We start from the raw sequence: 22,481 nt of genomic DNA on the forward strand, positions 1-22,481 counted from the left end.
GGCATTTGTTTGTTTTTTATATGGTTTACAACTTCGCTTTCGGCGCCTCCGCCTTGGCCGCCCCGGACTCCAGCGAAGGAAGCAACATGTCGCGAATGTCGTTGGCCGCCTCGTTGAGGAAGAAGCTCATTCTCTCGCAGCCGAGCTTCTTGGAGACGACGTTGAATTGTAGACTAAATCGCAGAAAACGACAAGTTAGCAATAAAAATCAGATCACTTTGTACCCTTTGGTGCTGCACTGCTTTGCTCTGCTCTGGGATGCTCACTCGGCTCGGTTGCGCCTCGCCTCGCTCCGCTGTCTCACTTACCTGTTTTCATTAATCATATAAGCAATCCCCCACCCCTGATCAACCACCTGACTCCAGCCATAGCCGTTGAAATACTCCGAACTCAACTGGCTAGAGCTAATATACCAAGTGGACGAGTAAGAGTAGGCCGGATCCTTGTAGAGTTCCGGCACCTCTTCACCCTCTTGGATCAACTTCTTCAAACCGAACAGATGTCGGTCCACGCCGTATCCTTCACCTGCTGCGGCAGTGTATTCAACATGAGCCTTGACGGCGGCACGGAACAGACGCTCGCACTCCTCTCTTGACACAGACGGGTCGGCCATAGCATCACAAAAAGCCACCGACTCGTCCGAGACCGTGCGGGTGGTTTCGGTGCGACCGAGTTGATATTTCCTCGTAGCGGCTGACTCGTACGTTGGTCGGTTCTTGCCGTACATTTTGTGGTATGCCAGTTGAATCACCATCTGGACGTACGCGTCTGGCGAGCACTTGAATTTCTTGATCAGTCCTTTGCCGTAGCCTTGGTACGCTTGGACGCGCAGGTCATGCGCGGCAATGACTTGGCGGAATTGAGCTTGGGCGTTGGCCAGATCCTCAAAAACGGCCGCTGAAGTCTCGAACTTTAGAGGGGTCGGGTCCGGCAAGTCGGAGCGGACGTTCGGGTTGTCAAAATCGAGCTTGTTGTGCACAATGTATGCGTTGACCGTGTCGCAGAGTCGGTGTGTCGGGGTGCCGTCCATCATGCTGTGTTCGCCCATAAATCCCGCAGTGCCGTTGTCGGTGATGATGAATTGCAGAGGCTTGTCGTACCATCGGTTCGCGCCGTCACCGTGCCAGTAGACATGTGCCCGCTCTTCCAGGGTGACTGGGGTGGTGGTGTCCAGACAGACAACAAATGAAGAAGCCTCAATTTCCTTGAGCACGGCCTCGTTCAAAGGAGATGCGGCGAGCAGGTTTTCGCGCGCTTTGGCGCCCTGATCACGCGGGAACGAGGTGATCGAGCCAATGGGATCGGCGTGTTGAGCGTTACGAAGGACCTTGTTGAACTGTTGCTCAAGCTCAGAAGTGGTGAGTTGCTTTCCGTTGATGTGTGTTTGGATCTTCCAGAACTGGTTATTCCGAATAGCAATAATGTGCTCGTTGCCTTCAGCAGGGTATTGGATGGGATAGTCGGTGGGAATGGCGGCAACTCGGGACGTGTTGAACATGTAGTCATAACTGCTCATGGCCATTGGCTTGCCGCGCATATACTCGGGTTCTAGGGTTTTGGTGTCCACCTGACGCTTGAACTCGAGCGCGGCCGTGGTGATTGCAGCCGCTCGCTTCGCCGGGTTTCTTCGACGTCGGTCGTCGCGAAATGAGTAGAAATAAGAAACATATGGGACGACTGGGTCACGGTAACCCAAGTATGCCGACTCGTTCCACCAGTCTGCCAGCCAGTTCTTGACGTTGGGGTCTTGTGCTTTGGCCACCAGTCTTTCTTGCAGCTTCTCTCCGAGACTGCCTGGCTTGTTGAACTCTTCCACTGCCTTTTTGGATGCCTCAAACTCTTCTTTCGTCAGAAGTGGGTGTAGACTCTTTAGGTAGCGGGCGGATGTCTCCTCGAGTGTGGGAACCGGCAATCTGGGCAGAGAGTCCTCAAACCGGAGCATCTTGCCTTTCGAGTTGTCCTCCCGGTAGTCTGTATTGAACTTAGCAGTGTCCACGACATTATCATGCTGTTTGCAAGCTTACTCTCGGCCGTCTTGAAGTGGAGTTTCGTGGAGGCTAACCGTTTATTTGCGGGCGCCATCGCGAATGCCTGCAGGGTTGTTCAGCTCTTCTGTATCGTCTAGTCATTGAAAAACGGGACCATCCTACCTTGACAGCTGCTGAGGTTCTGGAAGCTCGAGGGAAGGCGAGGAGTGATGCTGGTGCTCGACCAACGGAGAACAACATACCCAGAACACAGGCCGGAGAGGGGAGAGTAGATTGTAGAAGGGATGGACGTGGAAAGAGAAGACTGTCAAACGGCCGAATGCGACGAATTTGGAGGACAACTTTTTATTACGTCGGATAGGACTCGGACAGCTGATACAGACGAATTACCGCGGCGATGTAGAGTTCCCGCAGGGTATACGACAGACCTACCTCAGCGCTGGGTCTGGTGTGGGAATGTCCTGTTCAAACGCACCTTTGCCCGAAATCCGTTCAGCCGAGGCTCGTTTGATCCGGGACGCGGTTGGCCGGGGACGCCGCGGGGTGGAACAACTATTCGCCGGGGCAGCCGGCTCAGCGAAAATGTCGGGAGGGAACCGTCCCCATCTTGATGCTTCACATCCTCATCTTCCCGCAATATCCGATCATCCCATGGGGTGACATGAACTGGGGGTGCCTGAAGTTGTTTGACGATCTCATCAAGATATCGATGCACGAGTTCATGCGGCCGCTGACCGGCTTCGGTCAATTGTTTATAGTCCTTCCTGCTCGTCTATATACCTATGTAACGCCTCACCGAGACTCCCTCGGTCTTCCCCAGCTTCCCCATCACCCTCGTGCCATGACTCTAGATCAGTCAAACTGCAGAGATGTCTCATGGTCGGTCGTCCATGAGGACAATTCCAGGGCTTATCAATCGTCCCCATATGCGTGACCACCTTTTCCATCTGTTTCTTCGATAATGTCTTGCCAATCATGATACTGGACCGACAGGCCCTCATGGCAAACATCTTCCTCACTTTGCTCGGCCTGGGCACTCCCGCTCCATGTTCACTCCCCACGCCTTGTGCTTCAGCGAGGAGGTGAATGAGTTCCTCCAGGTCCTGAGTGGTGAACACCACCTCTTTGCTCAGGGGTAGACTAACAAGTCTACAACGTTGGCCGACCATACTTTCACCGCTCATGTCGATGTCGACGATGAAACCATTCTTCTCCAAAGCGTCTTTGTTTTCCAGCACAATTTCCTCCTCCACTGCCGTGAGGTCAAGGATAGCCGGCTGCACAAGCCTCTGGTTTCCCACCACTGTTTCAGCCTGTAATCGTTCAAAATTGTATTTTTCGTCCGAGGCGTGCTGGTCGATGATGAACAGCTCGTCTCGTCCCTTCTGTTTTCCGTCATGACAAGACCGTTGGGCAGGCCGGACAGCGAGGATAAAGCCAAGGTTGAACTGCCCTACAATATCCATCCTTGCAAAGTCTGCCTTGGATACAGTCAAGGAAAGTTGTGTTTCTGGGTCCGCATCGTCGTTGGATGCGGGAAGTTCCTGGGCAGCTGATTCCTCCCCAATATGGTTGAGGCTTGTCCGCATTTGCTCAGCTAAGGATGAAATAGAGAAATCGACCGTCGCAAATAGGTTCGTGGTGGAATCTTTATTGCGACCTCCAGAAAGTGCCTTGGTGGCACGCTTTAAATTGTCCTTGCTCGGTGTAGTCACGGTTTCCTCGGCGGCTCGGATGAGCTCAGCTACGCGTGCTTCTTCAGCCCTCTTCTTCTCCGCTTCATCCACGTAATCGCCATCAGGAAGGTCCTCCGCGACCTGAGGTGAGGATGGGATGTCTCCATCAAGATCATTGTCATCCGGACTTAACGATTCATGGAGTGACTGAGTCAACTGCTCAGACTTGATTTCCACCTCGTCGTCAGAATCTGCATCCCCTGGAGCAGGGCTGTCAGAGCGCTCGGCTACCTCTCCACCACTGGAGAGCTCTCCAGTATCAGCACTGAATTTTCGCAATTTCTGAGAGAAGTGTGCGACGAATGAGCTTTTCGTAGAGTTTTCGCGCGCTTCGGCCGCCTTTCGCTTTTCTGGGAATTGATGGGTTCCGCGTTGCAACCTGGAGTGTTGCGATCCTAAGACCGTAGTGAACGTCTCCTCTCCTATTTGGACCGTGGCAAGTCCTGCCGGTACCCTCTTGGGCCTCATGCGATCAAAGGCAGTGGGGACAACCCCTGGTTCCTCTTTATCCGATGAGGGCATAGTGGAGGGAATCTCCGGAGAACTGGGGCGAGAAATATTATTTGCCTGCACTCCTCCAGACTGCAGTCCTAAGGCTCTTTCATCGACACCGTCTTCATAACTTGTGAGATCGTTGTGTTCAGTATGCTCCGATACTTCCTCCTTGGCGGTGTCGAGGGAAGTAACTTCGTGGGCTTCGTCATCCGCATCTGATCGAGCAGATTCCTCCGCACGCCCGGTATGCGGCCATCGTATTCTGTCAGCTGCATCTTTTCGTTGATTCTGTTTTTTTCCTTGCATGTTTACGCCCAACTTGGGACTTCTTCTTGTACTCGCATAGTTGGTGAAGTGGTCCCTCATTAAAGAACCAGGACAATTTTCGTCTTCCCCATCTCCTTCGGCAGAGTCTTGGCGTTCTTCCTCTTGCATAGATTGATCCGAAACCGAACTGCGATCAATTTCCTCGTTGGGCGATGCAGACGGCGTCTGTTTTTGGAAGCTCAGCTTGTCGAAGGCAGGAAATTTAGAAGTCTGCAACTGAGAATGAGGCACAGTTTGAGCTTGACTGTCAAACATTTCGTTCAGTGCAGTTTTCAAATTTTCAATGAGCGCCGCTGAATCATGGAGTAATATAGTTCGCTTATCTGGTGAAACATTGACATCGTAGGCATTTGTGTCCATCTGCAGGTCTGCAAAGATGAATGGAGATTGGGTGACATTGAACGCCTTGTATACTTCGTTGATGGCTTTCGCAATCTGGGGCAAACCACATGGCCTACCATTGACGAAGAACATTTGTCTATCAGGAGTTTGTCTGCCCTCGCCAAACACCGGCTTTGAAATATGACCTCTAACATGGATTTTGGAGCGAGCCTTGTCTTTGTGCACCAACTGAGTCAGTGTAGGTCGAAAATCCAACTCCAAATCCAACGGCGCCAGGGCCGCCAACGTCTTGGCTCCATAGACATTTGCAATGTTCTCTCTGGTTGTGGCGTTAGACTTGGTCGAAAACACCGTCACACTCTTGCCCTTGGGCATGGTGTTTTTGACCGTAAACTTGACGTTGACAGAAACACAAGCATAAGCCTGAAGGAGTCCCAGCACTTTCCCATACTCTCGCTTGATGTTCTTGGCCAATTCTTTCCGTCGGACCGGCAAGCTTTCGAAGATGCCTTCGACAGTTACAGTTGTACCTTTTTGACAGGCCACGAGAGTGGTCGACTTGAGCTTGCCGGAGACATCGAACTCAAGCCGTTTGCCCTTGGGTGCCTCTTCTGCCTGAGCAGTTGTAATGTAGAGTTTAGACAGGGCAGAGAGCGAAGACAAGGCTTCACCCCGAAAGCCGAAAGTCTGTAGTGTCGATAGATCATCGTAGCTGGCGAGTTTGGACGTATAGTGTTTTAAGGCGACATTTTCATAGTTGGCAGGAGATATGCCTGACCCATTATCTTGTACTTCGATTGCATCGAGACCATTGTTTTTGAAGCGAACTTCCACCGAAGTTGCTCCCGCATCAAGACTATTCTCGACCAATTCCTTTGCCACGGAACATAAATCAACTATAACCTGCCCAGACTGGATCTGGTGAACCGACTTGGCCTCGATGGGCTTGATGGTGGCCATGCCAGCCCATGGTTGATCGAAGAGATTCAAGTTGTACCACGAACCATGGCGCCTTGTCGATACGCAGCCGCGATCAAAGGAGTGTAGACCGAGGAACCACCGAATAATCTGTCAACATCCACAACTTGAAAGGCCGGCGATTCAGAAGTTTGGCGACGTTGAGATCAGGCTGAAACCGAGTGCACGTGATACAGACTGCTAGACCCGACGAGGAAAGGAGGCAGATCGCCAAGCATGACGTCGCTGGTGAAACGGCGAGATCTTCCGTCGCCTCTGCTTAGTCATTGAGGCGAATATCAAACTATTTTGTGAAAGTAGAAGTGAAATCGCCCTCGATTTGCAATCCTCATTGTCTTTCTTGAATTTCCAATTTCACCAGCAAGATTTGACAGTTGTGCTCGGAAGCCAGGACGCTTCCATGTTGCAAGATCTACCCATCGAGGTCATCCAACAGATCGTCGGATACTTGCCCACCGCGTCATCGATAGTCAATCTCTCGTTAACAAACCACAAGCTCCACGACATAGTCTCAGCGGATGACTATGCAGTCTTTCGAGCATTTGTCCGACGAGCATTTCCATCCATCAGAACACCACCATATTGGCGTGATGTTGCTCGAGTCCTGACCTCGCGATCCAGGGCGTGGGATCGTCGAGCATTTATAACCAGAGAATGTTGCCCGCCGCCCGACAACATCGACTTTCCTGAAGGGTATCATCAGGGATACACAGTTGGATACCATCCAGTGATTGACAGCTACGAGGATTGGCAGGGAGGCTCATGGTCCTGCCGGAAGGAAGTTTTGGCGTGGGGGGCGGCGGGCAGATTGAGAACGCGGACGATCAAAGATGGAGTCACGACATGGAGTTCCTTAAGGATCCCAGAAGACCACCGACAAGATCTTGACATTCTCGACGTCCGGCTCTTACTGACCCACCAGCACGACAACAATGACCATGAATCTATTATCTTGAGGAGGGCTAATCGAGAGGTGGTCAAGGTGGAAACATCACCTAAACCCGACCACTTCACCCAGTCGGCACGGTATATCGGGCAATCCGATGACTTGTCTTGTATGGACGTTACAAAGGGATCTCAGCCATTTCTCGCAACGCTCGGCAACGATTCTATCCACCTATATCCCGTCCACAGCTCTGAGCACAACGTTCGCGCAATCGACATTGTGCCACTCGCACCAAAACAGAACCATCTTGTTCGAAAACGAATGCGATGTGCCAAGTTTTTGTCTGACACCACGCTGGCCGTGGGGATACAGTTCCTCCAAGGACGCGATCGGGCCCCGATCAACATTTACCACATCACACCGACTGGTCTATCAACCACACCATTGACTGAAACAATGTCCTTTTCAGAATCAATCCACTCCACCCTCCCAGGAAGACATAGCGCCAACGTCATCGCCCCTCTCGATGACTTCGGGATGACTTCCAGGCGACCAGGTCAGATGTTTCTATCAGGCTGGACGGACGGCATCGCCCGACTCCACGACACACGGGTCCCAGGCGCCACAGTCACAGAATATATAGACTATGTGGACGACGGCCAAATCCTTTCACTTTTGCCGATAGGTCGAGAACGGTTCCTGGCCGGAAGTTCGCAAAACGGCTGTCTCAAGACCTTTGACATCCGCATGTCAGGTCGCGCCTATTCTTACCTCCACGCTCGTCGTGCAGATGATGGACCATCTTCTTCTTCGCCGAAACACGCCCGCGATTTCAACATCTTCTTGACCCCCGCAATCAATCACCACGAACCACTCTGGCAACCACTGTCGCGACGGCCCGGTCGTCGATTCAATCGTTACCGCGGCTCAGTCTACTCGCTCAGCAGTCCGTCGTCCCTGTCCCCGACTGTCTATGCCGGAATTGAAAATCACGTCCTGCAACTCGACTTCGTGTCGACCGACGACTACAGAAGCGACATTCCAGGTCTCGTTGATCCGTCGTTGGGACTGCACGACAAGACGAATCAGAATCAGAATCACGTGTTTAACTTTTCGTGCTACGAGCGGCCACGTCCCGGACGGGAAACCACTGATCCCGTCTTGTTGAGAAAACAGCTGAATCTGACGTTTGACAACAGGAGGGACAGCGTGACGACAAACCGGAGAGATAGCAACAGTGGCGCCGGAGGAGGAGGCCATGGAACAGCAGAACAGGGATGGGACGAGCGGTGGCGGTTAGAGACGTATGATCGGACACGGGGGAGGAATCGAGGTGACTGGGGTTCCGCACGAGAACGAGATCAATGAATAGATTACAGTGCTAGACAAGACACTAATTGTGAACAACGACGTTATGAAGCGAGCGGGCTGTCTCAGTGACAGTGTATAGATATTAGATACAGTAAATACCAAGGTATATATCAACGAGGACGAGTGTGGATGATAATGCGGCCGCCTTCCTCGCGGGCTTATAAAAGCCACCTCTCACAAAACCTCATCAGCGCTGATCTCCCCGTCGAATCTGCGGTTGATTGCGGTGCAAGAAGCCCCCTGGTCCATCGTGGGCGGTACACCAAAGCGGCGGAACAGGCTGAAGAATGCTCACCATTACGCTGGATCTCCCCTCCTAAGTTTGCATTGATCAATCCGCCACAGACAACGTGTGACCTTTTTGTCTTTCCATACCTTAACGCAAAGAATTTGCAAGAGATCTCGAGGAGGTTGTGCTTGGAGACCAACAACGCTTCCAAGCCTCTCCACTGCTTCCCTCTGCCTTCAAGCAATTTGACTCGGCTGGTTGCAATTACTAGCTACCTATCAAACGAGGCCAAACTGCTTCCCTTCCCAAGGAGCATGTGACACCGTTCGTTTCCTGCCCTGCATTCGACACACTGGATGATACCTCAGCTACATAATTCTTCAGCAGTGTGTTTCCGAAACCCAGTCCACTGCACCAATTTCCAGGGAGAAAGCACCTCGTCTAGTAAACGCCACTCTTTGAACTAATACAAGGAAGGCTCTTGTTTCTCTTCACGGATATGATCTCTGAAAGTCCGCGCACTCCAACCAAGCCATACCAGTCCCACTACTAGTAAGACGAACCACCCTCCTGTCTCAGCAATTCATCAACATCTTCATCTAGACTCTTGAATAGGTCTTGTCGAGGTGCGTTCGCACCCGCCTGTGTTGAAGAAGTGTCTTTCTGTGTCTCACCAAACCCTTCCATGCCCATTTCTCCAAGATCCGGCACCAAATCTGCATCGCCACCGTGGGATAACTTGCGCTTCTTGGAACCAAGTCCATTGGAACCTGTTCCACTTGCCACTCTGACGCGTGATGCCGTGCTTGATGGGTACTCATATGGCAGGCCACCTCCCAGATTGCTGGCGAGGGGACTATATTCGTCGCTTCCTCCCGAGAAACCGGCCAGCGCTTCAGCTACCGCCGGATTGCTAGGCCGGTCTGATGTGGTCTGCTGAGGGGCGGCCTGGTTGGAATGATCGAATGGACCACCATTGCCACTAGCAAAGTCGGTCTCCGGAAACTCTGGCTCGGGAGTCAGTTCTTCGATTTCAGGCCGCTCGACGAACCCAGCACCAGCGCCACCACCTGTACCATTGTTATCAAGGCCAGGAGAGTGGACCCCGCCCGGCGCAGAAGGTGCTTCGGCAGAAGAATCGACAGCCGATAAGCCACGAATAATGCTGTCTTCGACTTCGCGTTTCTTAGCCTCAGTGCTGATCTTGCGACTCTGGAGGTCCAGGTAGGTTTGCTCGTCCTTTGCAAGGGCGGCTTTGTTGATTTCCAGGATCCGCTCCAGGTCGGCAACGAGGGCCTTGCGAGCTTTGATGCTGGCGGAGACCGAAGACTCAGCTGCCGCGAGAGACTTGATCAAGCCCGACAGGCGGGCTGCGTGAACTGGTGGGCTAGGCAACACAGCGGCAGGATCGTTGAGCTTCGTGTACTCGGCCTGTGCTGCGTCAATGGCAGGACGAGCTGAGATGGTTTCCTTGGTCACGGCGATCTGTAGCGGGGCGAGAGTTTCGAGCTCCTTGGGCATGCCTGTGGAGGCGGACGAGCTGAAGAGAGAGTTTCCCATGAGCGTCTTCTTGCCGCCCGAGCCTTTGGACTTGTCGATTTCGTCGATTCGGGCCTCGATCGCCTCAAGAATGGGAGCTTCGAAGACATTGCGAGTGCGCCAGACTTCGACCACACGCCGAATTTTGCCTTGAACATCGGCTGGCGAGGAGCGATAGGCTGTTTGGATAGCTTCGGCCATTAACGGTGAGAAGGCGTCAGGGAACTCGGTCCGCTTCCGAGCTCGCGCATTCTGCACTATGTCGTTGACGAGGTAGATGAAATTCAGACGTTTGGCCGGCGGAGAGTCGCGGAGCCGTGTGAGCCAATAACTCGCGATACGGTCAGCGTGTCTCCTATTGTACGGTGTGTTAACATTGTCCGGTAGAAAGTAATATCGGATTATCAAGTCCGGTATATAAGGGATCACATACTTGTGGAACATGATCCATTGCGATACCGAGACAATACTGTCCTGGGTCTCATTGAGAGTCGACAGTTTTGCGCTCAACCCAGATTCGGAGAACGACATGTTGAATCAGGAACACCTAGAACAGAGGACACACCAATTGTCCGAGGGTTTCGCGGCTATTGAGCAGTGCCTTTTGTTTCTCGGCTTACTTCACACGTGAATCCTCAGTTGAAAAGTAGGCTGCGTTTGAACGTGCTGCGACAGCGGTACCAGCCAGCGTGACGAGAGGGCTTAAGGCTACGAGCTATGTCAAGACAAAGGATAGCGCACCCAGCCCGTTGAACTCAGCAACCTGAATAGACCTTAATAGTTCTGTCTGGGCCGTGGAACTGCGCGACTGAATGACTGTGGAATGGAGTGGTGGAGGGATCTACAGTAGAGACGTTGATTCAGGGATGAGGCATTAAGTGAGGTTCAAGTTCACAGCTTCTGCGAACAACTTGAAGCGAGGTTGATACCGCCAAGAGCCGGAGAGGCACGTGATATCAAACTGCATGTCGCTGCACATGCTTCTCGGTACAGCCTCTTGCAAGAACTACGGTCGAGCAAATAATGACACTTGGCGTTTGATTTCATTGAGTCTGTACAACAGGACCTCAGCGCTGCACACAAAAGCCATGAGTACAGGATTTGGTCCTCAGTCATATTTTACTATATTATAGATTGAATGAATTCATAATGTACCTTTGAAACTTGTAGAAGCACTAGCCAGCCTGATAAAATGTACAGTGTACAGAGCCTATTCGCGGAGTGATAAGTAAGCCCTGTCTGGCATCTGACTTTCTCATCAAACAGCCTTCCTCCACTGCAGGATCGAAGAACTTAACTGTCAGACAGTGCTGTTTTTACGTGACACTCCGTCCCCTGGAATCGCGCAGCCGCAACGTTTCCCCGATCTTGTAATGTGCCAATTGTCCCATTTCAAGTTGACGACCAGAAGTTCCCATCCCATTCAACACTGACCTCAATCCGCCTCCTTAATCCGCTCGTCAAGTGCCAGTGTTCAGCAGTTTTCAAAGCACATCAGGGAAGCAAAGCGCACCCGTGTATCTCGACAGCTTGTCCTTCCTCATCGTCGGCAACCATGGCCGACCGATTCCCTTCCATCGAAGACATCGATGCCGGTGAGCATTCCCTTTTCCCGGACGCTACTCCTTTGTTGTTCCCATTCCCAGGCTCAACATACCATTGTCGGACTCGATCTAACACAATATCCAGGAGAAACAGACATCCGTCCCGACCCAGCTGCTCAAGGTGGCAGCCTCGAGGAGCGCGAGCGGGCCCTTCTAGGAGAAGACGCGGAACTATTTGCAAGCACTCAACCGGGCGCCGCGACCGTCGAAGACGGCGATGGTGATCTATTAGGCGGTGACGACGGAGACTTCATATCGGCCCCTGCGGCGGACTCTGCGGTGGGAGCAGGGAACGACGACCTAAACGAGTTCGAGAGCTCGTTTCCGGCTATTGACACACAGAACGACGTATGCACACCTCCCTCCAACTTTACTCTCTGCCTCCTTCTTTCCTCCCTTCACCACCATGACTAACGGAACCATTTCATAGAACGTCGGTCCAGGCGGCACCATCACCGATTCAGGCATCCCCTTCCACGGCACCTCCACGCCCGGCGCAGGCGCAGGCTACACGAACTACACGGCCCCATCACAGCAAGAAGAAGAAACCGAACCGATCAAAGAATGGCGGGCCAAGAGAGACGCCGACATCAAACGCCGCGACGAGGCCTCGGCCCGCAAAAAGGAAGAAACCATCGCCACTGCCCGTAAGGACATTGACGCCTTTTACGAACAGTACAACCGCAAGGTCGACAAGCAGAAAGCCCAGACGGCCAAGGAGGCCGAGGAGTTTCTGGCAAAGAGAGAGGACACCACTGCCGGAGGGACCAGCTGGGAGCGCATTGCAAAGTTGGTCGATCTTAGTGGCAAAGGTCAGTCCGGAGGCGGCGACGGCTCGTCTAAGAAGATCTTCCGCGATCTCTTGCTCAGTCTGAAGAACGACAAGAATGCTCCTGGGGCCGGTGGTGTTTAAATTAGTCAGCAATGTCCCTACTACTGTGTACTCAATACCAGAAGGAGGAGGCGAGCGACACCGTCATATCCACCCGCGGCGCCAGTGTTGGCTCTAACAATACCAATACCCAACCCAATGTGGCTACCAGCGGATCGAATTGTTTGAGAAATTTCTTCGGAACATAAATCTAACAATTGTGTTGGAGGCCCGGGGCCATAAAACCGTGGCGGATACCTACTACCACAACTAGACGGAATATCCACCGCGAGATGTTCGTCGCCGGAGGACCCCATTGCATGTATGGAGAAAGTGAGGATGGGCATAGACTGGGCGTTTCTTGACCAGCGCTGGTTCATGCAGATATTCGAAAACCAAACGTCGGTTTGACAGTCTGCTGAGCCCTATGGTGTTGTGGACCTATGACTGACCGAGCAGAGCACATTCTTCTCCGAAGATACTGTACCGTATCTGCCCCAATGAAACGATATGAAGTCATAATTTGAAGTTGGTCGATGAACTTCCCAACTCCATAGTAGCTGCCGGCACCGAGTCAGCGATATCGTAGCAACTTGCGCGCACCCGGGCAAAGTCATTTTTTTTAATCTCTATTGCGCCCTGGTTGCGCACCTAGGTACTGTCAGAAAGGCAGCGGTTCAAAAGAATGCGCGCACAGCCCCGGTACCAGAAACGAGTCAAAAGAAGCAACCTCTTGAAGAAAAACCATTTTGTGCTGTTGCCCGCAAGACCTAGACTATTGTACACAGTACAGTAAACCCCATGTCGAAAGAAAACCCATGCATGCCAGCCGGACTCAACGGAAAATCTCATATCCATCCATCCGACTCTGCGTGGATGTCGAGTGAATCCGAGGTTTCATTTCCTCTCCGATGCTGCTGTCACTCGCCATTCTGAACGCCATTTTCCGTAAACGAGCTAAACTCCGTTGTGTAATCTGAATACACACCCCTTCTCCCTGAGACCGCAAACCTAACGCCTTTTGTTTCCCATAATCTGAACATTTCCGAAAAGAAAAAAAAGCAAGGCAGTATCCGGTCCCGCCCGCTTGACAAGTGGTATCGGTACTGAGCCGTAGCCTGCGCCCACTGCATGAAGCCTGGCCTTGGTGAGGCGTCAATAACGCTAGCTGAGCTCTTTTAGTGCTTGCGCTTCGATCCCCGCTTGCCCTTGCCTCGACCTCCGGTCTTCTTTTGTGGTGGCATCGAGGACGGTCCAGCTCCAGCCCCTTCTCCATGCGTGGCGGTGGCGGCGTCCTTTGGTGCCGATGCCAATGTGCTGCCCCACGCTTGAGTGATGGCTGAGCCTGAACCTTCGGACTGACCTTGTGCCTCTGCAGAACCGATGTTCTTTGTGATAGTCTCCTCTGAGGTGGTGGCATCTTCTTCTCCATCATTATCTTCATCGTCACCGTCATCGTCGCTGTCTCTGTCGCTGACGGTGTGGCCAGCAGGGTTCCGGCCATAGTTGTAGTCCAGCCAGGCGCGCAGGCCAGAGTAATCGTTGCCATCTGCCATGATGTAGGCCGCGTCGATGTGACCGCGTGCCATTTCGCGGAATCGCAAGTTGATTCCCTGGAGCGCTTCTCTTGCCGATTGTCCTTCAATCTCGTCGAACTTGGAGTTCATTCTCCTAATACCATCGTCCAATTTCTTAAGTTGCGTCATGATTCGAAGCTCCTTCTTTGTCATTGGAGGCGCTTCCATTGTGGTTGATGGCCCTGCAGAGCGAGAGAGAATGGTGGTTGTGCGAGAGCTGGTTGCGGTAGCCTTGGTCAATTCCGAGGTCCACGGTTTGGTGCCTGCGGAGGGCTTTCGAGCAGTTTGGCGAGATGAAGAGGCGGCGGCTTCTGAAGAATAGTCTCCCGGATTTGCACGTGCTGATGGACTGCTAGAAGCGTGGTTCTGAATGTTCGGTACGTTGACTGGGACATGTTTGAATTTGGCGCGTTGTGCGTCGCGGGATGCAGGAATATGTTCGAGAAGCTCGGTGAATCGAGACTTCGCCTGCGCACCTGTTTCGCCGCTATCGCTATCGGCCTCACCGTCATTCTCGTAGTGTTCAATGCGGTTGACAACCTCTTTGGCCGCTTCGTCCAGTGGCGTCCATACATCCCCAGGTACGTCTTGTCCCCTTCTGATGCATGCCCTCACCTCATCAAGGCCGGTCGCAATGGTAGTCCTGCGGGTTTGCAAGAAGGAGAACAGTTCCTTGTCGTGTTTGGTACAGTTACAATCCTTTCCCAGTTGCATGCACAACCTGTGAGGTCCATGGAATATGGCTCTGTCCAATTTGCGGACACACTCGTGGTAGGTTCCGACGGAGAGCATTGGCTCTGCCCACGGGTGAGAACCGGGCGGCAGCTTCAAGAACTGCCTCAAAAGCGGCGCAAGATAGTCTGGCACAGGCTCACCGTTATGGCCGTGGTATTTCTGAAACTCCATCGATTGCGGTTCTACATCTTGCTTCGTCGGCGGTGGTACGTTTTCGGTTACCGACGCCACAACGTCGCCCCACGGGTTTTCATCCGGTATAGGCTCGTATGCTTCGACCTGTTCCGCTACGAAATCCACAACATGTGTTGTGCACGGGTGATTCGGGGAGCATCTGTAGCGGGAGTCTTTGCACATACAAAGGAAATAGAAGAGAATGCGTTGCAGCTCGTCAAGGCCATCCTGGCCATCGATCAGGTTCTCGAGGATAAAAGCATGAATGGCATGCACGTTGTTGACGGCAATGGCTCGACTCTCTGCGGTCAGTACGAATGTGGCTACCATCACGACGACATCAGTGGCCAGTACTTCTGCAGCTCTCGGATCAATCCCACGGGCCTGGCTGACGAGATAGTCCAAGAGGTCTATCATGGCATTGCCTATATTGTCGAATGCTCCAAACCAGTCTGGACTCTCAACCGGGTCGCAGAAGGCGTAAATGCTGTGGAACACCTGCGAAAAGTACTCCAGTGGACGAGGTCCCTGGTCCTCCAGTGCACTAGGGTCCGTTCTTATGTGGTACGTGAAGCCTTGAGCCACAGCAACGGCCGTCATCGCTGGACAGACGCCACGTTTCTGGAATTGCATGATTGACTTTGGAACGGCCTGGGGGCCCACAATGGCGAAAAAGGACATGTTGTTGCGGTACAGTTCCTTCTTAGCCTTCCATGGTTCAAAGCGGAAAGTGTGCCTTGGATGATGATCGATAACCACGCGGAAGATTTCCCATATACCTTCCGGCCAATGCTTGCCATAGTGAGCCATGACTCGTTTCCTGGCCTGATCATTGCTCGGGGGAGGGTCGGTGTCGAAGAAATCCCGGAATGCCTTCCAAGACTCTTTATCGAGGATACGGTCACTAAGAAGGTATTCCCCGAACGCCAGGGGAAGCGTTTTGTCTTTATCCACCTCAGTCAGTGGTTGCAAAGTGACCAGAGATGAGCTGCGCTCGCCAGGCGGATTTATCGGGTCGGTGGCACCAGCCTTCTGGGCCAATTTCTTTCTGTGCGCTGCGACAAATTTCGGAATTGATCCCTCAACTTTTGCAATAGCTTGGGACAGCAGGGGCGGAGCCGTCTTCTTTTGGGTCTCAAGAGACTTATTGATGGCAAGCTTGACAGTATCCATCGTGGCTTGAAATCTTTCCGGATCCTTTCTAGCCATGTTCATCACCACAGAAGTCAACTTTCCCGAGATCAAGGAGTCGCTGGCATCGTCGGAAGCTGCCTCGGCGACCAGCGCTTTGGCGGTGCGAAGATGCAAGAGATCCGTGATCGTGTTCTCGAGAGCCATTTCGGAAAAAGGCGGTATGGGCGATTTGAGTACGGCCTTGGATTTAACTTTCCTCAAAGCTGCGGTGATGTTTTCGACCGTGTCACCCGACATCTTCTCCATGATCTTCTCCATGTCTTTCCTCGCCGCCTCCTCTACCTTGGTACATTCATGCTTGGTCTTGATGGTTTCTTCGGTGGTGGGCATTTCGAGGAAGGCAGCGACAGAGGATGCAGCGCCAGAGCCTTTGAGTTTCTGTTTAACGTTCAGCATGGTGTCCAAAAATTTGCGCCAGGCTCGCGCCTCCTCGTCGGCGGCGGCGTCGTCTGGGGTGTCTTCGGCCTTTGATCGCGACAGGATGTCTTGCAGGGTTTTGAGGGACTCTTGGAGCACGGTACTCAACGGTCCGTTGACCTCGAGGGCCTGGCGTAGTTCTCCAATGGCTGCTTGAACGTCTCGAGGGTCACAGGTGTTCAGGAAGCAACTCATCATCCCGAGGGTGGTAGTGAAAGCGTCAGAAGCAGTGGAAGAGGTCAGGCTGGTGTGGAGGGCATTTGACAAGGTAGCAGAGTCAGCAGGAAGAACTTGTGAGAGGGCAGGCTCGGCGTCCAGTATTAGTTTCCGGAAGGCGTCGTTCTTTCTCTCTGCTTCCGCCATCTCACGGTTGGCCTGGTCCAGTGACACACGAGCGTCGGCGGACGAGACTTTGCCTGCATTTACATCCTGTCGGATCCTGTCCAGCCTGGCCCGGATCTGGCGGACAACATGTTCATTCTCCTTAGCAGCCTCCAGGATGGCACTGTTCTTGGGGTCAAGCAAGACTTCTCTGGGAGCAATCATGTCTAAGGCCGCAGGAACCACATCACTAGCACTCTCATACTGCCTCACTTCCTTGTCTGGTCGGTCAAAGCCGTTGCCTAAGGCTTTGTCTGTCATCGCAGCCTTTCGTGCCCTCCAGGCAATCTCCTCTTCGTCTTCCTTCTTGACGCGGACAAGTTCAACGTCTCTTTGTTTGCGCAAAGCGTCCTGCATTCTTGGAGACTTTTCAGACATGATCCTTGCATGGTAGTACTTGATCGTGTCCATTTCCATCCATGAGACACCCTTGGTCTTTGCCCGAGTACATATCTCATGCCCGCAGGGAAGGCCCTTGGCCATGTGATCCTTTGCACATGCATTACCACCGCGCGCATCCAGGCAACATGAGCTGTCCCCTGTGAACTTGAATTCGCCACCGAACTGTGCCCTGAACAAGCTATCCAGAGCGGTAGAGTTCTCATCGAGTAGGGCCCTTTGAGCCTGGTGCTTGGAAGATTTCTGCTCCAGCTCATGTTTCTCCTTCTCCAGCTTTGCCCGCTCACTGAGCAGTTCATTATATATTCGAATGTCCTCTTCTGCCCACCCCTCGACGTTGTGGCCATCTGCAGCCTTTGACGAAGCAACAGAGCCAGTGGTGGAGGAAGCCTCAGAAATGATCTCCCGGAAGTGGTTACTGGCAGGTGGTGATCTCAAGCTTTTCTCCTTCAGCTTGCCCATTGCTTTTGTTCAATTGAGCTTTCTTCCGGTTTGATCTGCAGAGATTGGCTAAAATAATCTGGGAGCTGACGTCTCACACAGTGGTTTGGGCGAGAAGAAGAATGGCTTTCAAGGCGGGCTTGCTTGCTTTGAATATGGATATGAATATGCTCGCTGGGATGGCGCTGAGCGCTGAGCACCAGCGATGCACGAAAAGCAAGTCTTAGCTGGCTCTGACAGCACTTGCGTTGCAATGTTTGATCGAAGCCTGTCGATAACAGTGGTCTTGAGGCTGACAACACCCTACCACATCCAAGAACGCTGCATCACGGCCCGATATAATGAACAAACATGAGTTGCATACAGGTGGCTGCATGTTTCCATATAAAGCAAGAACAGTCCTGTCCTTAGCCTGAAATGCCTGTGGACTGTTTGTCAGGGTAGTGGAGGCCAGAAGATAGACAACGAGCGAAGGTTGCTGGCCTTGAGGCAACGGTGCCTTCTGGACCTAAAAGAAAGAATTGCCAGGAACGTGGTTTTACATCTCAAAGGAAAGCCAGTGATTCCCAAGATTCAGACAGCGTCTCACATGAATAGCCGTCCAGAAGTTGAAGTCCATTGACTGAGACAAAAGCAATACAGACTGGGGCTGAACGAAGGTGTCGTTGAGTGCTTCAAGTTGGAGCGGGACCTGGAGTTTAGTCTTGGCCCGGTTCGGGTTTTCTTTTTCCCGTTCCGTTCAGAACTTCTGACAACTTTTACCACTACAACATTGTATTTCAAAGTCAATACAAAATACCATCGCTGGGAGTCCTTGCGGCTCTATTGATCGCTGTGATGTCTACACAGGAGGTGACTGCTCCTGATGGACAGTCCTTCGAAGAACAAATAAGAGAGATTATCCAGGCCGCCGCAGCACACGACATCAAAGCCCTAGAAGCGTGCATTAGCAAGTATTCTTTTCCAGACTGCAAGGCTGTGGACGTGCAGGATTTGCAAACAGGGCAATCGCCTCTCCGTGCTGCCATTGCCTCATGCAGACCTACGACCAATGGGGTTGATAGCGGACAAGAACCTGCTGATGTCGAGGTTGCCGCCGCTGAAACCGTACGATTTCTGTTGGAAAACGGTGCAATCTGGAACCAGCTGGACAACAATGATGAGACCCCCGGCTGCATTGCTCATCGATTGGGCCTCGACGATCTATATCAAATGATGGTTGATGCTGGCGTGCGTGCCGAAATGTTACTCAGCAGGCTTGAAGAGTATGAAAGATTGGGGGATGATGAGGAAGCCGAGGCTGACAAGGCAGACGACGATGATAATGCTGGCAGGCCATCCGGAGAGGAGCAAGATGCCACAGACGGTCATCAACAGGACGACGACAAGCATGATGTACCTGACACAACGCAGGACGTCACCAGCTCCGCTTACCTCTCATCCACTTTGGCACTCAGCAACAACAAGTTGCTGGATGAGCAACATAATGGAGTGATGATGGCATGGGAAAGCGGCATTATGAAACAATCGGCGGATGCTCTCTTGTCGGAGCCGGGAATGAACATTCTCAACATTGGCTTTGGCATGGGCATCATCGATTCATACATCCAGAACCATGCCAACCAACCGGCAAACCACCACATTGTCGAAGCGCACCCGTCTGTTCTCGAGGAGATGAAGAGCAAAGGCTGGATGGATAAGCCGAATGTCGTGGTGCATAGCGGGAAATGGCAGGATGTTCTTCCACAGCTAGTCGCCGAAGGGGAGACGTTTGACGCCATCTACTTCGACACTTTTGCCGAGTCGTATTCGGATTTCCGGGATTTCTTCCAAGAGCAGGTCATTGGTCTTTTGAACCAACATGGTCGCTGGTCGTTTTTCAACGGCATGGGCGCCGATCGACAGATCAGTTATGACGTGTACCAGAAGGTTGTCGAAATGGACCTGCTTGAATCCGGGTTTGATGTGGAATGGCAAGACGTCCCGCTTCCCGATCTGGAACAGGAATGGGATGGAGTGCGAAGGAAATATTGGAATGTCACCAGCTATCGACTGCCGGTATGTAAATTTATGGATTGATGGGAAAGGTCTTGTCAGTGTCACCTCAAGGTTCATCCTAGAACCTGTCTCAAGGAGCAGTTGGCCAGGATATGGGCGTGTCAGTCTGGCACACGAAAGGGTTCCTTTGCTCCTACGAGTCGCATACGCATCATTCACGGATATGCCATCAGGTCAAGCAACCATTGAGGCGAGTTCGCCACGCATTGTGCTTCCAGTGTACAACAAAAAGTCAACATTGCCTCGCCAATTACACTCCAGTCCCCTATCTATCTATGAGTGGTGGTCCGACACTGCATTCAAATTCAAATTCACCATTGTTTAAACAGTCTTCAGCCAACACTCAACCGACTGATGTTGTGTTCCACCGACCTGAGCCAGCCATCAAATTGTTCATGTTCAGTCGGCATCCAACCTAGCAACAGGCGGGGTATCATCGACCTGGATACCGCCCCTCTTCCTCTCATTGCTATCATGGAACGGCAATCTCCAACCACCCTCACTGACGGGTGTACTCAACCACAGCCGCATCAGATGTCTCCTCGGCATTCCAGTATGGGGAGCATAATCCTTATAAGCAGTCCTAGCATGCAAGATATGCGAATTCGACACGAATTGGATATCGCCAACCTCGAGAATCATATGCAACTTGACACGGTTACAAACGGCCTCGAGTGTCTCAAGGGCATGGACCTGCTCCTTTGACAGAGGCGGGATGATGCCCTTGTCCGAGAATCGAGTGAGAGATCTCACATAGTACGGATCCCACTTGCAATAGACGCGCTGCTTTTCGATATTGGTTGGGTCTTCTGGATCGGGTGTCTCGAGATAAAACACAGACGTGCGAATATACGGTTCCTCGCCCTTTGAGACCTCACCCTTGCGGTCAAAGTACCAGACTGGCTGGGTCAACAACTCCGCGACGTCCGGGTATTCTTCTTGCAGAATGTTCCATACATCATGGACGCAAGCGACGTCGGACTCGCCACCTTCCGCGGCACGAGAGATGCACAACAGACCAACAACGTCGGCGTCGTCGGCGTGGAAGAATTGTCGCGCATTAGTGCGGTAGATGCGCACCTTGTCGATCTGTGTGCTGTCCTCGCCCAGATCTTTGACATGGCCTAAAATGTGGCCCTTGCCGTTCTGGCTGACGGGGTATCCGATGTATGTACCAAGGCCCATGTATGCGACTGCGGACTTGTGGTTGCCCCATTCGTTCACGGGGAACCCTTTATACAGAATAAATCCTTTGCCGTTGAGAAGTTCGTTGCGCATCGCTTTCAGGGACGCCGCCATGTTTGGGAGGGGGAAGTTCTGGGGGTTGATTCCTGTCAATGGGAGGCCCTCTGCGATGAATTTATCGGCTGCCTCGGAGAGTTCGCGGATCTCGTCTTCGGAGAATACGTGTGTCCATTGCTCCGGGTGGTTGATGTAGTCTGTTGCGGCCCATACTGTTGGGCCGGTGATTTTCTTTGGGAACGCGCTGTATGGGTAGAGTTGGTCGTAGAGCGGTGGGTGTTGGCCTGATGTCTTGAATCCGTCGGGGAAGATGGACAGGTCGACATCGCCAGTACCGTTCGAGGTTGTGGCTTTGGTGGTAGGGGTGTCGACTGCCGGAGCGGTGGTGTCTACTACGGCCGTGGGAGCCATTTTGGAGCAGCAGTGATGATCAAAGATCGAAGATCGAGATCAAACGACGAGTATACACCAGTGACTGGCAATCAATACACAAGTTTCAACCTCGTTGTTTTGGGCTCAAGTAGGTTGTTGGATGTTGTTGGTGGATTGTTCGTCGGTACAGTACTGTACCCCGCCTTTGGTGTTGTGTTGAACGAATCAACCGTCCCTCGGGTTTTGATACGAAGATACAACGAGTCGAGTCAATGCGAGTCAAGTTGAAGAACAGAGAGGAGAAAGAAAAGAAAACGCTAGTAGTGATGGATAGTATATTATATTTAAAGTCTCGTCAAGAAGCAAAAAAGTGTCGCCATCGCTCGCTCGCTCGCTCTTCCGACCCCTCGCCGAACCACATGGGATTGGGCAGAGGGCCACCTCCGATCCCGTCCTCGAGAACAGCGTTCGTTGCCAGTGTTCTTGGGTTTCCCTCACTGGCAGGCCGTGCCATCACTATCACGTTCCCGGTACTGCTAAGCAATAAGAAGTGAGCGTTGGACGTTGATCCAATCGGGTGGGGAGATGGCGTGATTGATGTGGTGGAAACAAGACTGGAGAGCCGGAGAGTCGATGCCAGTGGATGCAGTGGGTGGATTGCACGGGGGCCGGTTGAGGGCGTCAGGGTGCGGTATATCTACGTTGTACTGTAAGGTATCTCAGTGCTACAACTCCAGCACGCAGTACCGACTACTTACCTGGTAAGCCATGGACCGCAAAGCGTCACTGGCACGTTGGGAGCAAGTAAGTACAACAAGTGCCGCCTAAAGATCGTAAAAACATACCCACCGAAGGCTGGCATTGTGTATTTCGCACCCATACGTGCTTATTTCGCAGACACGCTAAACTACTTTAAGTAGTAATTGTGAAGATACGCTAACTGTTTTCACACAATGTTTATAGCGCCGTAAAGTACGTAAGACTAATACTGCCTATATTATTAACCCCATGCCTATTATTGCACACCTACAGCGCCTACAGTACACGCCTGCAACGCCTGCAACGCCTGCAACGCCTGCAACGCCTGCAACGCCTGCAACGCCTGCAACGCCTGCAACGCCTGCA

At 52.4% G+C, this 22,481-nt stretch overlaps 8 protein-coding genes across 8 annotated transcripts; 3 read left to right on the top strand and 5 right to left on the bottom strand.

Annotated features, from left to right (window-relative positions):
- Window positions 1-25: 25 nt before the first annotated feature.
- Window positions 26-2,082, bottom strand: HMPREF1120_06011 (carnitine O-acetyltransferase; the record flags this gene model as incomplete). The annotated part of the gene is made up of 3 exons (XM_009160206.1): window positions 26-173; window positions 309-1,971; window positions 2,025-2,082. The coding sequence occupies 3 exons, from the start codon at window positions 2,080-2,082 to the stop codon at window positions 26-28; spliced, it is 1,869 nt and encodes a 622-aa protein (XP_009158454.1).
- Window positions 2,083-2,740: 658 nt separating this feature from the next.
- On the bottom strand, window positions 2,741-5,848 carry HMPREF1120_06012 (DNA mismatch repair protein PMS2; the record flags this gene model as incomplete). Its single annotated transcript, XM_009160207.1, has 1 exon — window positions 2,741-5,848. The coding sequence occupies one exon, from the start codon at window positions 5,846-5,848 to the stop codon at window positions 2,741-2,743; it is 3,108 nt and encodes a 1,035-aa protein (XP_009158455.1).
- A 418-nt stretch (window positions 5,849-6,266) lies between these two features.
- Window positions 6,267-8,120, top strand: HMPREF1120_06013 (uncharacterized protein; the record flags this gene model as incomplete). Its single annotated transcript, XM_009160208.1, has 1 exon — window positions 6,267-8,120. One exon carries the CDS (start codon window positions 6,267-6,269, stop codon window positions 8,118-8,120), a length of 1,854 nt encoding a protein of 617 aa, XP_009158456.1.
- A 36-nt stretch (window positions 8,121-8,156) lies between these two features.
- HMPREF1120_06014 (uncharacterized protein) lies at window positions 8,157-10,764 on the bottom strand. Its single transcript, XM_009160209.1, has 2 exons — window positions 10,325-10,764; window positions 8,157-10,246 (listed from the first exon to the last, which is right to left on the bottom strand). The coding sequence occupies exons 1-2, from the start codon at window positions 10,420-10,422 to the stop codon at window positions 8,902-8,904; spliced, it is 1,443 nt and encodes a 480-aa protein (XP_009158457.1). The 5' UTR covers window positions 10,423-10,764; the 3' UTR covers window positions 8,157-8,901.
- Window positions 10,765-11,446: 682 nt separating this feature from the next.
- HMPREF1120_06015 (uncharacterized protein) lies at window positions 11,447-12,408 on the top strand (the record flags this gene model as incomplete). The annotated part of the gene is made up of 3 exons (XM_009160210.1): window positions 11,447-11,486; window positions 11,581-11,843; window positions 11,926-12,408. 3 exons carry the CDS (start codon window positions 11,447-11,449, stop codon window positions 12,406-12,408), a joined length of 786 nt encoding a protein of 261 aa, XP_009158458.1.
- A 147-nt stretch (window positions 12,409-12,555) lies between these two features.
- Window positions 12,556-18,334, bottom strand: HMPREF1120_06016 (uncharacterized protein). Its single transcript, XM_009160211.1, has one exon. It carries the CDS (start codon window positions 17,703-17,705, stop codon window positions 13,545-13,547), a length of 4,161 nt encoding a protein of 1,386 aa, XP_009158459.1. The 5' UTR covers window positions 17,706-18,334; the 3' UTR covers window positions 12,556-13,544.
- A 187-nt stretch (window positions 18,335-18,521) lies between these two features.
- On the top strand, window positions 18,522-19,763 carry HMPREF1120_06017 (arginine N-methyltransferase (Rmt2); the record flags this gene model as incomplete). The annotated part of the gene is made up of 1 exon (XM_009160212.1): window positions 18,522-19,763. One exon carries the CDS (start codon window positions 18,522-18,524, stop codon window positions 19,761-19,763), a length of 1,242 nt encoding a protein of 413 aa, XP_009158460.1.
- On the bottom strand, window positions 19,697-22,171 carry HMPREF1120_06018 (uncharacterized protein). Its single transcript, XM_009160213.1, has 2 exons — window positions 22,115-22,171; window positions 19,697-22,063 (listed from the first exon to the last, which is right to left on the bottom strand). The coding sequence occupies exon 2, from the start codon at window positions 21,393-21,395 to the stop codon at window positions 20,142-20,144; it is 1,254 nt and encodes a 417-aa protein (XP_009158461.1). The 5' UTR covers window positions 21,396-22,063; window positions 22,115-22,171; the 3' UTR covers window positions 19,697-20,141.
- Window positions 22,172-22,481: the final 310 nt, after the last annotated feature.

Source organism: Exophiala dermatitidis (assembly GCF_000230625.1).
Source record: "Exophiala dermatitidis NIH/UT8656 unplaced genomic scaffold supercont1.5, whole genome shotgun sequence".
NCBI classification, from domain to species: domain Eukaryota; kingdom Fungi; phylum Ascomycota; class Eurotiomycetes; order Chaetothyriales; family Herpotrichiellaceae; genus Exophiala; species Exophiala dermatitidis.